The sequence below is a fragment of the Dama dama genome, chromosome 19, assembly GCF_033118175.1.
Source record: "Dama dama isolate Ldn47 chromosome 19, ASM3311817v1, whole genome shotgun sequence".
Taxonomy (NCBI): Eukaryota; Metazoa; Chordata; class Mammalia; order Artiodactyla; family Cervidae; genus Dama; species Dama dama.
This window is the reverse complement of record NC_083699.1, coordinates 37648004-37665468: the sequence shown is the minus strand read 5'-3', so window position 1 is coordinate 37665468 and position 17465 is coordinate 37648004. Positions and strand designations below refer to the sequence as shown.

Here is a 17465-nt window from a genome sequence, read left to right as displayed (position 1 = left end):
AAACGATAATCCCTCATTTTTACTTATCCATGGTATAGATCTTATCTAATCTAGTGGTTATCTGTGTTCTATCCCTTAATAGATTATAAGCATCTTGGGGTCAGAGACTACCTCTTATAAATTTCTGATCTTTCATGTTACCTAGGGCAGCAACTGAATAAACAAATAGCATTGCTCCAGGGATCTGTGTTGCAGAGATAAAGGAAGATAACAGAGGTGCAGGGAGACAGTAAAAAAGTGATACATGATACAAAGAAGGACCGACTTTCAGGGCAACTTTTAAAGAAAATAACAATAACCAGCAGAGGTGACAGGTGTGTAGGAGATGAAATGATTCACTGCAAGGGTTCCTATTAAATATCTGAAGACCTGAGAATAAGAAGAAGGGAAGTAGGAGAGGTCGGCTGACCTGAGCTCTTCTCTGCGCCTTCGAATAAGTTCTTCATCTAATCGGTGGATACAGGTTCCTTCACTCTTGATCTTCTCAAAGTGCTTTTTCACTTCTTCTCTCCATTCAGCCTAGGGGAGGACAAATTAGGTTTTGTTAACTCCAGGAGTTTTAATCCTTGATATAACCATAGGACCCTGTATAAGACTTCCCCCCACCCACCCCATATGATTATACCGAAGAGCCTTATAGATGTGCAATAGTAAACTATCTCACATTAATGTATCTGCACACCCTACCCAAGTCTTCACCCTATTTTCTGTGTTTAGTCCAATACTCGATGCTGTCTTGGCCCCAAGAAACATTATAGCTGGCATGCTAGCCATCATCTCTGGAATAAAGCAGCTCAGATTTAAGTCAAGATTGTGGTGGAGAAAGCCTGGCTAGAAAGAACAGTTCTGATAGCCATATGGTACAAGCATGTGTCAGAATATGAACATTTTTACAATGGACCAGAATTCCTCCTGGGCTTTGTTTACAAAAATATCTTGAGAAAATATTTAGTATAGAAGATCCAAGAGGCATGAACAACAGAAGGGGATAAAAATATGGGGACTTATACAGGAATCTGTGGGCTTCTCAGGTGGCGCTAGTGATAAAGAACCTGCCTGCTAATGTAGGAGATGTTAAGAGATGTGGGTTTGATCCCTGAGTTGGGAAGATCCCCTGGAGGAGGGCATGGCAACTCACTCCAGTATTCTTGCCTGGAGAATCCCACGGACAGAGGAGTCTGGAGGGCTTACAGTCCATGGGGCTGCAAAGAGTTGGACATGACTTAAGTGACTGAACATGCATGCATGCATATAGGAATTTGGGAGTGAGAAAGAAAAGAGGGAAGGAGGAGAAAGAGCATGGTCAAAGAATTTAGTAGTCTGGAAAAAAATTTAGGAGAGCAATGGGTATCTAATATGTGATTTGAGTTGTTCAAAATGTAAGCCTCTTCCAATTTCCTAAATCTTTGGTAAAGCCGCTGACATTCACCTTGACTTTGGATGAGTGTATTTATTTGGTTTTGCTTTTTAAAAAAAAAATAAAGTAAGGTACTGAACTGCATCTTTGGGTCAATGACAGGACAAAGATAAAGTAACAACCAAAAGATGGCAGGGATGGGGGTCTAGAAAGCAGAGCCAAAATGTCCATGTAATTATAAATCTCCCAGAAGTTCACAAAAGTATTAAAAAGGACACTGGACTTTTCCATAAGGCATGGTGTTTCAGACTAATTTCATCTAAATTTTAGGAGGAAGGAAAATCTCTGCAGGAATATAGTCTACAGACCATTTCTAGAAAAACAGCTAAAGGAGAACCTTCCTCAAATTATATATACACTACTATTCCAAGAAGCTAATGAGATAACTTAAAATAATTTCCAGTGAAGGCTAAATATGTAACTAAATGTTTCTAACTGTGTTGTCTTCCACAGCTCTTCTATCCTTTTAAGATTCATGTTAAAAAATGATCTCTCTAGACCCTGGAAGAAGTTATACTTAAGTAATTGTGAAATTAGAGAAGCTTTCTCCCCAGATTTGCTGTTTCTCATTTATTTTTATAGAAGAAATTATATTACAATTATTTAGAAAGTGTTCATTCTGCTTATCTGTTTATAATATGTTAGATTTTCATATATATATATATATATATATATATATATATATATATATATATACACATACACATGTTGACTGACCATTGGGAAGCGATTTCTGTCAGTTGATTTTCTGGCACCAAATCTGCCAAGCAATGTCATCAAAAAGCCAAGATCTAGAATGTGCTGCCTATTGTTTGGCAAGTCTTTAACAGTGGTGATGGTGGTGGTTTAGTTGCTAAGTAGCATCCAAGCAGTAAACACAGGTTTGGTCGAGCCCAGGTAATGCTGTTCTCTCAGCCATCAGATTAAAGTCACAAAGAGCAAGAGTATGTGAGTTTTAAGAGGCCAAAGACTGATAATCAAGGGTGGTCAGACCTAAAGCAGATAAGGGAGGGGGCCAAGGGTGGGTCTTAAAGCAACCTCTTTTGTGAAAATCATGTCAGTGGATCCTGACACTTTAACAGGGACCAAGAATATCTCCCTCTAGTGGTGAGGAATCAGATATCACAGATCAGGTTTTTTAAATTCTAGAGGAAATAAACCTCCAGACACCTGGCTCATGGAATGTGAAACTTAAAAGACAATCCTCTCAAGATTGAAACTTATTAAAGCAGATTTCCCCAAAAGAAGTTCCCTTTGTGGGAAAATACCAAGTACTGATTAATAATAATGTGTTTTCCTCAAAGGTATTGTGTTACAGGTAGATGTTAATTTTGGAGTTCCATCACATATACTTAGAATCTTTATGTAATAGGAGTTCCAATTTGCACTTAATCTGCAATTTAGAGATGTCTGGGCATATCTAAGAAATGGTGGTGGGCAGGCTGAAGTCAGTTTGCACAGAGATTAAGGAGTCTCTGAGAGAAAACACCAGGGAAGGAGGAGTCCTGTGTGCCTCTGACCTATAACAGTCATCAACATAGGAGTGGAGAGGCATTTCCCACTGTTTCACTAAAATACCAACAAAACCTTGGGCCATAACTAGCGCTATTATGTGACCTGTAACAAAATGTAACTCAACAGGGAAAGGACCAGTTCATTGCATGAGCACAACAATGTGCAAGTTTGAAATCTGGAGAAACCCACGGCTTTAGTTACTGCAAAAAAATAGCAGCTCCTGGTGGGTGATGGCAGTTCCTTAAGGATAAGGCAGCATGCCATAGATGCCAGCTGGGGACTACAGTCTCTCAGCAGAAAACAATACTAACCAATAAAGCAACACTCAGCAGATGCTAGGTGGAAGATTGCTGTTCTAGCCAGAGTCAGTGGAAAGTACGTGTGTGTTAGTTGCTCAGTCGTGTCTGACTCTTTGTGATCCCACGGACTGTAGCCCACCAGGCTCCTCTGTCCATGGGATTCTCCAGACAAGAATACTGGAGTGGGTTTCCATTTCCTCCTCCAGAGGATCTTCCTGACCCAGCGGTCGAACCCAGATCTCCTGCATAGCAGACGGATTCGAACCCAGATCTCCTGCATAGCAGACGGATTCTTTACAGTCTGAGCCACCAGGGAAGCCACAAGGAAAGGAGGGGAGACATTAATACGAGGCTATCTGAGATCCCCCCCTCTTTACTGGGGATTCCCCCAAATTACATGTAGAGTGGAGGGAGAGAGTAGGGAGTGTTTCACAAGGTACATAAGTCCAGTAGGCAGGTAAGGGAAAAATACAGTGAAATTTGGGTTATTATCATGAATGGAATCCTCTTCATATCACAGGTAAGGCCTGGGGAAGGCTGCAACATTTATCAAGTTTTTGTCTTCTCAGTTATTTAATCAGTTCACTGAAGCTCTTGTACCCATAACTTGCTCCTCTTCTCTCTCATAACAGGTGTCAAAATGAAGTTGAATTAATATATGAATAGATAAATAAGATAGATGATATCCATACAACAGAATACTCAGTCATGAATAGTATTGAATGAATGAAGGGATGAATTTGTCACACGCTACAACATAGATGAGCCTTGAAGACATGCTAAATGAAACAAACCAAAGAAAGACAACTATCATATGATTCTACTTCAATGAAATATCTAGAGTAGGCAAATTCATAGAGACAGAAAGCAGAACAGAGATTTCCAGGGGCTGTAGGGAGTAGAGAGTGAGAAGTTACTGCTTAATGAGGTAACGAGAAATTTTGAAAATAGAAAATGGTGATAGTTTTATAACACTGGAATGTGATTTCTGCCACTGAATTGTACATTTTAAAATTGTTAAAATAGCAAATTTTATAATATCTTTTACCATGATTTTTATAAAGTAAAGAAAAAAAGAAGCTTAGTTATGAGAAATGAAGAAGCAGGATGTTGAGGGGCTATAAGTAGTAGGAAATCTTAGATTCTGAGTCAGAAAGATCTTAACTCTTGATGAGTGCATGAGTCCTCCTTGCTGCCTCCCTAGGTGAGCACCAGCCTGTTTCTAGGACCTACTTGCTCATGATTAAATCACTCTTAAGGCAGAACAGTCTATCCCTCTAATGAGCTATCTGTCTCTGCAACTCGCAGCCCCGGAGTTTCTGGGAGGTCACAGTGGCACTGGGTAGTCACGACATTACAGTTGCTCCTTGGAAGAAAAACTATGACAAACCTAGGGAGCATATTAAAAAGCAGAGACATCACTTTGCGAACAAAGGTCCATATAGTCAAAGCTATGGTTTTTCTAGTAGTCATGTATGGATGTGAGAGTTGGATCATAAAGGAGGCTGAGCGCAGAAGAATTGATGCCTTCAAATTGGGGAGCTGGGAAGACTCTTGAGAGTCCCTTGGGTAGCAAGGAGATCAAACCACTCAAACCTAAAGAAAATCAACCCTGAATATTCATTGGAAGGACTGATGCTGAAGCTCCAATACTCTGGCCACCTGATGTGAAGAGTCAACCTATTAGAAAAGACCCTGCTGGGAAAGAAGGCAAAGAAGAGGGTGGCAGAGGATGAAATGGTTAGATAGCATCACTGGACATAAATTTGAGCAAACTCTGAGAGATAGTGAAGGACAGGGAAGCCTGGTGCGCTGCAGTCCATGGGGTCACAAAGAGTCAGACATGACTTAGTGACTGAACAACAACAAAAACAGTGGCACTCAAAATGGTGCAAAGACAGAGGGCTGTAGAAGAGCTCGGAAGCAGGACACAAGATGCACCTAGCAGCTGGGATCTGGGACCAGGCTAAAATGTCCTCTAAAGACGTCTATCAAATGTAATTGAACACCAGGAGCAATAATTGTCTACTCGGAGAAATGGCTTATTGTCCAGGAATGAAGCAATATCTTTGGCAGAATCTAATATTGTACTGAAATTGGTTGCTTTGTTCATCTGTTCTATATATGCTGCTTCTTTATACAAGTGCTGTTGATGAGAAACAGATGAAGCATGTTCTCTCAGGAAGACATCAGCTGGGTTCTTGGCAGCACCCTTGACTGATAGTTTGGGGGGAAGGTGGTGACCAGCAGCTAAACAACTATTGGTTGATGACTGATACAGAGAGAATTCTGGCAGCAGGTAGGAGGCAAGGCCTCAGGTACAAGAGGGCTATCAATAAGCAAAACTATGTGCTAAAAAACTAGTTCTTGCCCATCGTGGGAGGATAATTTGTCAAAACACAATTAATAGGAGCTCCCTAGTTGCCATTCTTATCCATCTCAGGAGTTCATCAGAAAAAGCATCCAGAACATACAACCTCAAAGAAGGCTTAATCTTTATAGCTTTGTGGGGGATGAATAATAATATCTTGCAATCAAACAACTCTCTACAGTTTATGTGCACTTGCATGTTTATTATCTTATCTGCTCATCATCAAAACTCCACAAGGAAGGGAAAACATGGTTATCTTCACTGTTTAGATGAGTTAGCTGAGGTTTATGGAAGTTTAATGACTTATCCAAGGTCACAGGACAGGGATTTATGCTCAAAATCTGTTACTTTTCCCAGTACCTCCCTCATTAGTTCATAAATACTTTATTATCATTAGCCAGAGATGGTCTGAATTTCACACCCTAGCAAATCAGCTTGTAAATAACTGAAAAATTCTAGGAACTGGCAAGGGTATTTTGAACTATTTAAAGAGAGGGAAAATTTTACACTGGGAGAAAAAGGTGGTAGAATTTATGAATATTAAAACATGTCCTATGCACTGTTTTTCCTTTCCATTCCTTCTCCCCTTCCTCTCTTTTCAAATTCTTGCTCTAACAGAACCTTCTCTAAGTTCAATTTTAATGCTGCATAGATTAATAAAAGTGAGTTTATACAAGTGAGGATACCGACTGTGGGTACTACACAGTGTTATACATATGTTGGGTACTTAGAAAGTGTGGCCCTGGCTTCAGAAGAGATATTCTGAGAGCACACAAGTAAAGTCTGTTTAGAATTTGATGTTTTCCCAATACGTACAGTCGTACTGTCAATGACTTGTGATTTAGTACTCTCATGAAAATTGCTTTTCAAAATTATGGTACATAGAGTTTTCTTGTAAAGGAAACAAAGCTGTGATTGATACTGTATCCTAAAGTCTGAAAAATTTTCTAGAGAGTACTCATTATTATGGGCTTCCCTGGTGGCTCAGATGGTAAAGAATCACTCTGCCATGTGGGAGACCTGGGTTCAATTCCTGGGTTGGGAAGATACCCTGGAGAAGGGAATGGCTACCCACTCCAGTATTCTTGCTTGGAGAATTCCATGGACAGAAGAGCCTGGTAGGCTACAGACCATGGGGTCACAAAGAGTCAGACAGAACTGAGCAACTAACACAAACACACACACTCATTATTATTCTCTTTCGTTCCACAAAGGGCTTAAGTCTTTTTCTTAACATAAGGAAATATTTGAAAGATATCTAATCCAGTAACCAATACATACATGTATTTGTATAGGTAGGTAATAGTTTTAATAGTTCTAAGGGAATTTACCTGAATGAGTATCAAAGAACATAGGAAATGTCATGAAGTTATCCTCTCATTTTCTCTAAAATCAAATACTTTACTTACATAATAATTCCTCAGAAACACTAAAAAACTCTAGGGACAAGCCAGACTATTCAAAGACATGGTGTGGGGAGAGCTAAGTTTGTGGTCACAGAGAATATGTTAGAACTTTGGGAAACAGAGGAAAAGTCTCTGATTTATTATTCCTTAGAAAACCTTGAGCCTTAAGTTAAGATATTCCCAATATCTGATGGGTGGAGTATCTCTCTGCTTCTCAGACACCAGAGAAGCATATGCCCCAAGCCTCTGGTTAAGCCAGTTAATAAAGCATATTTGGGCCTTTTTTAACTCCCAGTGATGATGCCCCTCCCAGTCCAGTTTGCTTTCAAAGCACACTTTCCTGGTAGGTAAATGCATCACCCAGTGGAGTTGGGGGCTATCAGAAGTAGATAGAGACACTAATTGGTAACAAAATGTCTTCCCTGATAATGAATCTTTTGAAATGATAGTGGAAGTTAATGTAGAGATGGAATTCATTTTGCAAAAATTTATTTTAGAAAGTGAGACGAAACTATTCGAGAAAAAATTGGACAATACTATAGTTAAATTCTACAAGCATAAAGCTATAATTTAAGATCATCACATTTATTTCAGAAGTCATAGTTTCCTCCTGTTTTCATCCTATTTTACTCCTATTGCCGTAGCCTGGGTCTGGGAGAGGTAAGGACCTCACATATAAAGATTTCGCCCCACAACTCCCTATCCAAATAGACAGTGGTAGACCACTGGCCCTTATGCCATTTATAGTATTCTTATTTAATGGTCACACACTTATCACTAATGCAACTATCAGGAGGTGAAGTCTATTTCTCAATCTGGGTTAGCCTGTGACTTGCACTGGCCAATGAGACACTGGCAACTACAATGCACCCAGGCTAGAAAATCACCTGTGCACTGGGGCTTGCTCTCCTGCTGCATTTGTTACCTTGAGAAAACCATGTGAACAAGCCCACGTTTGCCTGTTGAAGGATGAAGGGCCACATGGAGGAAAACTGAGGTGCTTGAGTTAACAGCCAGCCAAGGTGGGACTAGTGAATGAGGCCATCTGGAACCAGCCAGCCTCCCAGGAGATCTGGCAACTGACTGCAGACATGTGAGTGAGCCTAGGCAAGGCCAGCTGAGGAACCACCCAGCACAAATAACCAACCCACGGAATCATGAGCTCAATAATAGCGTACTGTGTTAAGCCATACGTTTTGCAGTAAAGGCTAACAGATACATTAAATTATACTTTATTTGGTGCTACTAAGTGAAAAGGTTAGAGAAAAGGTTCTCCTGGGCCTAATTCTATCACAGAATCGCTCTGGGCTTTAACTTTCCTCCTCTTTACTTTAGCTTTTCTAACTTTAAGGAAAGCAATACTTTCATGAAAGTTAGCAATAATTTTAATTCAAATGCATGTACACTACAATTTTCATATCTTCTTTTCCTCTTTTTTCTCCAACAATTTCACCAGAACCCACTATGAAGATGATATTTTAATACAAGGTATTTTCAAATAAGAGAATTCACATATGTTAAGTGCTTAAAAACCCTCCAAAACTCCAAAATGTTAAAAAAAACTCCAAAGTTGTACGTGTGACGTTTATAATAATCATCATTATTGTTTCACAATGAGTCGAGTTATGTAATTGTTCTAAGAATCAAAATGCCCTCTTCTAGGAGCTACTGCTTCTCATTGAGAGTTCCCTGTTTGTTTAGCAGGACCTGGAAGAGTTTCCAGACTTACCTGAGACTTGAAGTAAGTTTCTTGTGGGGTGGCAAGTACATCTGCAGATGCGATGTCCAAATGCATGAGTGTCTGCCGAAAAGAAGGTCGGTTGCGAGGTTTACTCTGCCTAAAAGTTAAAAAAAAAAAAAACAAAACAGCTTGTGCATTTCAGAAGTTGTATCCAGGAGGGTAAACATTTTATTCTACTTTACAAAAAAAAAAAAAACATTTCTGACTCCATGTGTGGCTATATCTCAGGCAGTTTTGATGTACTGAAAAACAAAAGGAAAATGTAATTATGAGATGGCTCTAATGACAAACTAGAAATCTCTAGAATCTGTTTGATAATAATGATCCCTGAGGACTGGCAAAGTGGTGATAGCTATCATTTACTAAGGCCTACTGCTTCAAGATATCAGACCAAATTCTTTATTTATAATTTTTAATTAATCATACTATCCCCATTTCACAAGTGAGAAAATTGCTACTTGGATGACATGCTACAAATTACACAGATAGAAAAGGGTAGAACTGGTATGTTAATACAAAGTTCTCAAATTCCAAGGCTCCTAGACTTTACACAAAGTTAGGTTATTCATTCCAAATACATGTTAGAGACGTCCCTGCTGTTTTAAATATGGTTTAGAGAAGTTTTATATATAGTTTTGAGGAAGAAGGTAGAAGAGAATGTTGGGAGAAACATATTTCTTACCATGTCTGCTTCATAAGGATTTTGAATCCATCAGGGCAAGTGGAAGGAACTGGAAGGTGTAGGCTATTGCTTCCAACACCCCAAATAATGGCTGAAGAGTCTACATCTTTGTACGGAATCTCCCCTGTGAGCAGCTCCCAAAGCACCACTCCAAAAGACCTATAGCAGCCCCAGGAACAAGCACAGAAGACATTTCGGAAAGACTGATTTGTATTTTAGTTATTTAGTAATTTTCAATCAAAAACATAAAACTCTAATATTGCTATAGAAAAAACAGAAACAGCCAGGAAAACTCTAAAAAAGAAAATTAATGAAGGGTAACAAATATTATCAGATATTAAAACATACTACAACGTTTCAGTAATTAACAGTGGTGATGAATAATCAGCTAAGGTAATGGAAAGGAACAGAAATCTAGAAATAGACCAAATACATAAAGGAATTGAATACATGATGGACGTTACATCTTAAACCAGTAGGGAAAAATTGGTTATTCAATAAATACTGTTGGGACAACTGGGGAAAAAATTAAATCTACACTTTATCTTACACTAAGATAAATTCCAAATGCATCAAAGATTTAAATGTGAGAAATCCTAAAAATTCTCAAAGAACATATGGAAATAAAAAAAAATCTTAAGAGTGGTGAAAGCTTTTCTAATTAAGAAATCCAGAAGTCATAACAGGAGAGACTGATAAATCAAACTGCTTAAAAGAAAATCTTGACATGGAAAAACCCTCTAACATAAGCAAAACAACAAAAGTGAAAAGTATCTGTAATTCATATACACAGAAGAATAATTTCCTTAATATATGAAATACTCTTATAAGTTGATAAGAATAAAATATCAGAAAACTTAGTAAAGGATTAGTGTGTAAATAAGAAATTACAAACGGGTGTGTAAATATATGAAAAAACTACAACCCTATTTATAAGAAGAGATATGCAAATTAAAACTGCACCTAAGACACCATTTTTTTTTTTTAAGCTATATGGTTGGCAGAAGATCCCAAAGTTGAACACATTTTTTGGTGAGCCTGAAAAAACTCTCTTAAACATTTCTGTTGGGAACATAAATTGATGTAATCCCTAATGAGGACACTTTGGTAGTAATTACTCAAATTACAAATGATCTCACATTTCTACTTTATCTTATTTACTTTAAAATTATCAGTTCAGTTCAGTCACTCAGTCGTGTCTGACTCTTTGTGACCCCATGAACCGCAGCCCACCAGGCCTCCCTGTCCATCACCAACTCCCGGAGTCTACCCAAATCCATGTCAATCGAGTTGGTGATGCCATCCAGCCATCTCATCCTCTGTCATCCCCTTCTCCTCCTGCCCCCAATCCTTCCCAGCATCAGGGTCTTTTCCAATGAGTCAACTCTTCACATGAGGTGGCCAAAGTATTGGAGTTTCAGCTTCAACATCAGTCCTTCCAATGAACACCCAGGACTGATCTTTAGGATGGACTGGTTGGATCTCCTTGCAGTCTGAGGGACTCTCAAGAGTCTTCTCCAACACCACAGTTCAAAAGCATCAATTCTTTGGCACTCAGCCTTCTTCACCATCCAACTCTCAAATCCATTCATGACTACTGGAAAAACCACAGCCTTGACTAGACGGACCTTTGTTGATAAAGTAATGTCTCTGCTTTTAAATATGCTATCTAGGTTAGTCATAACTTTCCTTCCAAGGAGTAAGCATCTTTTCATTTCATGGCTGCAATCACCATTTGTAGTGATTTTGGAGCCCCCCAAAATAAAGTCTGACACTGTCTCGACTGTTTCCCCATCTATTTCCCATGAAGTGATGGAACCAGATGCCATGATCTTAGTTTTCTGAATGTTGAGCTTTAAGCCAACTTTTTCACTCTCCTCGTTCACTTTCATCAAGAGGCTTTTTAGTTCCTCTTCACTTTCTGCCATAAGGGTGGTGTCATCTGCATATCTGAGGTTATTGATATTTCTCCCGGCAATCTTGATTCCAGCTTGTGCTTCTTCCAGCCCAGCGTTTCTCATGATGTACTCTGCATATAAGTTAAATAAGCAGGGTGACAATATACAGACTTGACGTACTCCTTTTCTTATTTGAAACCAGTCTGTTCCATGTCCAGTTCTTAATATAGGCTATTATTTTGGTTTAAAGTCTAAAAGTTACTAGTTGCCAATTTTAAGAATGAAAGAATAGAAAGTACAGGAAAATATACTGTTGATAGCAGAGATTTGGAACCTCAGAGGAAAAGAAAATAAAGATGAAAACCTCTCCCCACCCCCCAAAAAAGCATAGTCTATCAGGACTGTTACATAAAAGGGCAAATAGCCCTGTATACCTCAAAGCATATAACTGTATCACAGCAAAGTACATCACTAATATACCTGATGATGGTCTGAGAATAGGTAAACTTCGTTTACCATGTTTTATTCAAGAAGGAAAGAATTATACAATATATTTCAGAAAGACTTTTATACTAAACGGCTATTTGAAGTAAACTTTTAGTTTTCTAGAAAGTTCAGCATACTCTCTTGATGGTCCCCCAAAACTGATGATTTACTGAGTGGATACTCACCCCAATTCCTCCTCTCCCAATCCTTCTTACCAAGTGTCATCACACTGGGTAGTACCTCGGATTACATGAGACTGAAATCAACTAGAACTGAGTAATATTAGAGTATTTTGGGTGAGTAGAAGTGTTGAAAGAGGAAAGTGCTTATAGGGTGAAGGTGGGAACAGGCATTTTGGTTGGGACAGATGGCACCACTCACCATATATCGACTTTTTCAGAGACTGGTTCATTCCGTATCACTTCTGGTGCCATCCAGGCAACAGTGCCAGCGAAGGACATCTTGGTACTCTTATCACTGAGTTCCTTAGATGTACCAAAATCTGAAATTTTTACTGCATCTGTGTGCGTCACTAAAACACTTTAAAAAGAAAGAAAGAAAGCATTCAGATCGTTAGTACTAATGAAAATCATGACTAACTGGCAACTGAAGATTTTGTTTCCTGCCTCCTACGTTGCAGAACTCAGCTCTCTAGTTCCAGTGCTACTGGGGCCTTAGCTACCCACGAGGAGCAGCATCATTTATACTTGTGAGCAGCACAGCATACTGGGCTTGCTACACCTGGTTTTATCCTGCCTCCACCATTTGCTAACTGTGTGACCTTTGCCAATTACTTAATTTTTCTAAGCCAGTTTTCTCATCTGTAAGATGGAGACAATTCAGGTCACGGTATCTTATTCACAATTCAAACATCTCTGAAAATGGTTTATAAATATTTTCTCATATGTATAAAGCAAACTCAATTTACTTATCCCACTTTGTGCAACTCTCAAAGGCTTTGCCATGGATTTATGAATGTGTATGATTATAGGGTGTTGCCCCAGACTTTGCTGGGGATGTAATGTAATGCCCTATGCTACCTTTCTGAAATCATTTGACTTCAGGAGTTTTGGATAAGGCATTATGAGTCTGTAGTTAATGGTCTCATAAAAAATTTTCATTTGAATTAAATGAGATAAGCTATGTAAAGCACCCATCTCAATAAACATTGATTGTCATCCTTGCCAGTCTCAGACAACCCAATGGGAAAAACACTTCTTTTAAAACACTGTTTAAATAATGGCCAACTAAAATCATGCATGGAACCATGACACACAGGATTCATTAATATAGAAGGCTAGTAAGTATGCTGGGATTCTGTTAATATTGCTACGAAAAAGCAGGAATAAATTTAAGCTCAGATTTTACAGAAGTTATGTGTAGAATATTTTACTTGTTATAATTTTTTATTTATATAATTTGTTACATATTTCACTTGTTATAATAGTGATCTGACCTGGGGGATGTGACCTGGGGCAAACTGATTTTGCTAGCCTGAGTATAATCTAGTACCAGTCAAATCCAGAGTGCTAGCACCCTCACACACTGCTTGAATTCACTTAAAATAACCTGTTTAGAACATTAGAATGTTAAGGAGTTAGGGATTCACAGGCTTACCAATATAGAGAAATCATTTTAACAATAAGTCTTTTTTTTGGGGGGGAGCGGCAATCCACACAGCTTGAACCTGGGCCATAGCAGTGAAAGTGCTGAGTCCTAACCACTGAAGAGCCAGAGAATTCCCTAAAATAATTCTTAAGGAGAACAAGCTGAATAAGAAGGAGGCCATTCAAAGAGGTCTTCGGCAAGGTATCTTGTGCGCTTTATATGTATGCAGTGGATGACAGAAACAACAGATTGTGTTAAAAATGTGAACAGAAGGAATGAACACTATAATAAAGTTTTTGTGTAAGGAATGCAAGGAGAAGGTTTTTAGTGAGCTAAGGACTGTAATAAACATTGTTGAGAACAGTGATAAATTGGAGCTGCTTTGCAGTTGACAATCAAGGACAGATTTGTATCTCCCACGGAGGAGAGGCAGGACTCCCTCATTTTATCAGGATGAGGGAGGATGCAGTGGTCTGTGGTCTAAGTTCTGGGTTCAAGTACTACCTTCATGACTTTGGGCTCTGAGCTCTAGATTATCTTACATAAAATAAGAATAATGATAATTATTATATCTCTTCCATACATTTTTGGGCCAAAATTAAAGCAGATATTTTCAAATGTTGTAAATCATGAAAGCACTATGCAAAACTGTTTTGGGAAAAGATTCTCTTCTGCTTCTCTAAACAAAACTGTGATGGAAAATAATGAAAATAATGTATAAAAATAGGAGCCACATTGAAATGTACTATTTAATCAATTTCTTTCCTTGCTTCATGCATTTTGGGAAACTTGAGTAAGCATTTCTCTTAAAGTGGTTATTGGGAACCAAAGAATCATTCTGAAAACAAAGATTATTAGATACAGCTCTGCTTCTCTTAAATAACCAGTTTATATTGTTTAATGGACACTGTGGAACTTTGCTTGTTTACTTCTTTGCTTAGATTCTAGGAAGCTCAAAGCCAAATTCGTAATCCACTTCTAGTGACAGTACAGAAGCTTATGGCATACATTTTGTGGACAAGCTTTAGTTAATGTTTTTACTTTCTCTTCACCTCTGGTTTATTTTTTAATCCATTTTTATTCTGTTGTATATATTTCTGAAACTCAGTTTCGGAAAATTGGTTTTCTAGGGGAAACACATTAGGAAAACAAGTCTTCCAGTGGGAAAGTCTGACATTCATTATCTGAGATGATGGAAAGTGAATTCTTTGGTTAGTAATGTATTTTGTTTCATAGCTGTACAATTACAAAGCAACAAAAAAGAGAAAACCATGCAGGTACCTGGACATATCTGCCATATAGGTAAGTAAGGAGGTTAATAGCAATCTCCAAAATACGCAAATAGAGATATCTACTCCGCTTATTTAAACTGCACTGAAAATAGTCTAAAAGCTTCATTATGATTGATAAAATTCCATATTTCAAAACAATAAAATAAAATGACTGAAAAGTTAGTTCTGGAACTCACTTAGGTGATTTGAGATCACGATGAATAATTTTATGAAGGTGCAAATAATTCATTCCACTTGCAATTCCCGTGGACCAGTCTACTAGCAATCGAGGTGTGATTTTCCTGCCAGCTCGCAAAACCTCATAGAGTTGTCCGTGGGCACAGTATTCCATGATGATACAGTAACATGGGGCCTGAGTACAAACACCCCTTTCAAGAAAACACAGACATATACATGAATACACAGATCACATAAACATACATGTATACATATTTATACTTTAAAAATATTTAATAAATTTAATGAAGACAGGTTTTCTATCCAAATTATTTATAAAATGCATATAATCCCGATTCTTAAATTACCATTTGAGTCCATGTAGTCTACATGGTTCTTTGTTAGCACATAGACAATTTTAGTTTGTTTTGTTCACTTCAGATATCTATTGTTGTTCAGTCGCTAAGTTGTGTCCAACTCTTTTGCACGGGCTAAAGCCTGCCAGGCTCCTCTGTCCATGGGATTTCCCAGGCAAGGACACTGGAGTGGGCTGCCATTTCCTTCTCCAAGGGATCTTCCTGATTCAGGAACTGAACCTGCGTCTCTTGCACTGATTCTTTACTGCTGTGCCACCTGGGAAGCCCTCAGGTATCTATATGCTATGCTGTATCGGTGCTTTTTCTGTGGCACCATGTCATTCTAAAACAAAGAGCATCTTTCTCTGAGACTTGTGTAGGCTGGACACTGTTCTTTTAGATTAAGAAAAGTTTAAGTATCTTCCCTTAAAAATTAAATGGAAGTTTTACATATAATGTACAGAGAGAATTCAAGTAAAATATTTCTATTTTTACCATTAAATTTGTTGAATTTTAAATTATCCAAATTTAAGGTAATTAGACTGAATACCAAAAAAATCAATTTTCTGTCTTATAAGTATCTGAAAAACATTTCTGTTTAGAATAAAAATGTCACACATTCTATTATGTACCTATGCAGCTTCCATTTTCATTAATTCCTACATCTTCTATGAAGACTTTCCTGATTATTCCAGTCTAAAAAAATCTTTCTCTTCTCTAATTTCCTATGCTACAATTAATTTTTTATATACTGTTTTTCTCTCCCTCCACAGATTATCAGCTCCTTGAAGGAAAAGGTCTTCAAGTTCTTTTCTTTCTACCACATGGCTTAGAAGTTCACAGCAGGTTCTTGACAAAATTTCTTAACTTCACCTGAATGTTTTTTGCTGATAAAGCCTTTGCACAAACAGGTGCAGAAGCAAGGGGTAGGAGGAAGCATAACAACACAAAAGAACATCTTCTATGTGTCAGGTATGCTTACTTGTTAGTTAACTGCCTTATTTAATCTGCCCCAAATCATTGTACAATAGATACTATCTTTTCCATTTCTATAGGTTAAGGCTTAGAGAGGAAAACTGACTTGTCCTAGATCAAACAGCTAACACTTGACAGAGCTCGGATGTGAATCCAGTCTATCTAACTTCAAAGGCCATGTGCTTTCCACTCACTACACTACATTGCCTCCTTTCTTAAAGTTTGTTAAAGTCTGTATAGACAAGCATATTGGGGATTCTTATATTAATACTATTATCTTATAAAAGCGGGAAAATCATATTAATTTTACTTCACAGTTTTGTTCTGAAAAAAAGAAAAGATAAGAAAAATTACCATGAGCAATTCTCTGTGTCTTATGCCCTCCTCCAAAAGAATATCATTATTCTACCTACAAGACTCCCAGCTAAAGTCCTCAACCAGCTACCAATTCATGTCCTCTCTCTTAGGTTGCCATAAGTGGTAAAAGAATTTAGAAGCAGTGGCTTGTGAAAGTCTTAAAACAATGGCAGATTATGAAGAAGTATAATTAGTTTTCATTTTCCCTGTCTTGATGCCACAAAGCTGTCAAATGCCACAAAGCTATCTCTGTTACTTTCCTATCATTTTCTAAGCCCCCCAGAATTCTTATCTTGATTAAAAAAATTATTTATTATTTTTGGCTGCACTGGATCTTCCTTGTTGCATCTGGGCTTTCTCTAGTTGCTGTGGGTGGGCGCTTCCTTGCAGTGTGGCTTCTCTTCTTGCAGAGCACGAGTTCTAGACCGCAGGCTTAGTAGTTGTGGTGCACAGGCTTAGTTGCCCCATAACATGTGGGATCTCCTCTGACCATGTTCCCTGCATTGGCAGGCGGATTCTTAACCACTGGCCCACCAAAGAAGACGCTCATCTTGATTTTTAAAGAAAATTTTTTTTCAAGTTTCTGTTACTTGACTTTCAGGAAACCTCAGTGGAGCACAAGTATACAGCAACTACAAATAGACAATTTAGATTTTTACTACAGAGAAATGATGAGTAAGGGCAGACATAATGTAATGTGCTTAAGAATAACAAAGCAAATATTTGTTTGAAACTACTCAGCATCCTGTTCAACTATGTTTAGCTTGTCAGACAAACATTGTCTAATAGTGATATTCTATATACTTTTCATCTTTCTTGACTGACAAATGAGAAGCAATCATTCCATCAGCCCTGTACTATGACAAGGCTTCTTAGTAGCTATAAATAACAGCTTTATAATCACTT

At 38.1% G+C, this 17465-nt stretch overlaps 1 protein-coding gene across 6 annotated transcripts in view; it reads right to left on the bottom strand.

Moving 5' to 3' along the window:
• The window catches only part of MAP3K13 (mitogen-activated protein kinase kinase kinase 13), a 160451-nt gene that overhangs the window by 18844 nt on the left and 124142 nt on the right, over window positions 1-17465 (bottom strand). For all 6 annotated transcript variants that reach the window (XM_061166747.1, XM_061166746.1, XM_061166752.1 and 3 more), the window contains 5 exons: window positions 14892-15083; window positions 12197-12355; window positions 9432-9590; window positions 8738-8846; window positions 410-519 (listed from right to left, as the gene is read on the bottom strand). In XM_061166747.1, the coding sequence (XP_061022730.1) occupies window positions 410-519; window positions 8738-8846; window positions 9432-9590; window positions 12197-12355; window positions 14892-15083 (729 nt within the window). The remainder of the gene's footprint in view (window positions 1-409; window positions 520-8737; window positions 8847-9431; window positions 9591-12196; window positions 12356-14891; window positions 15084-17465) is intronic.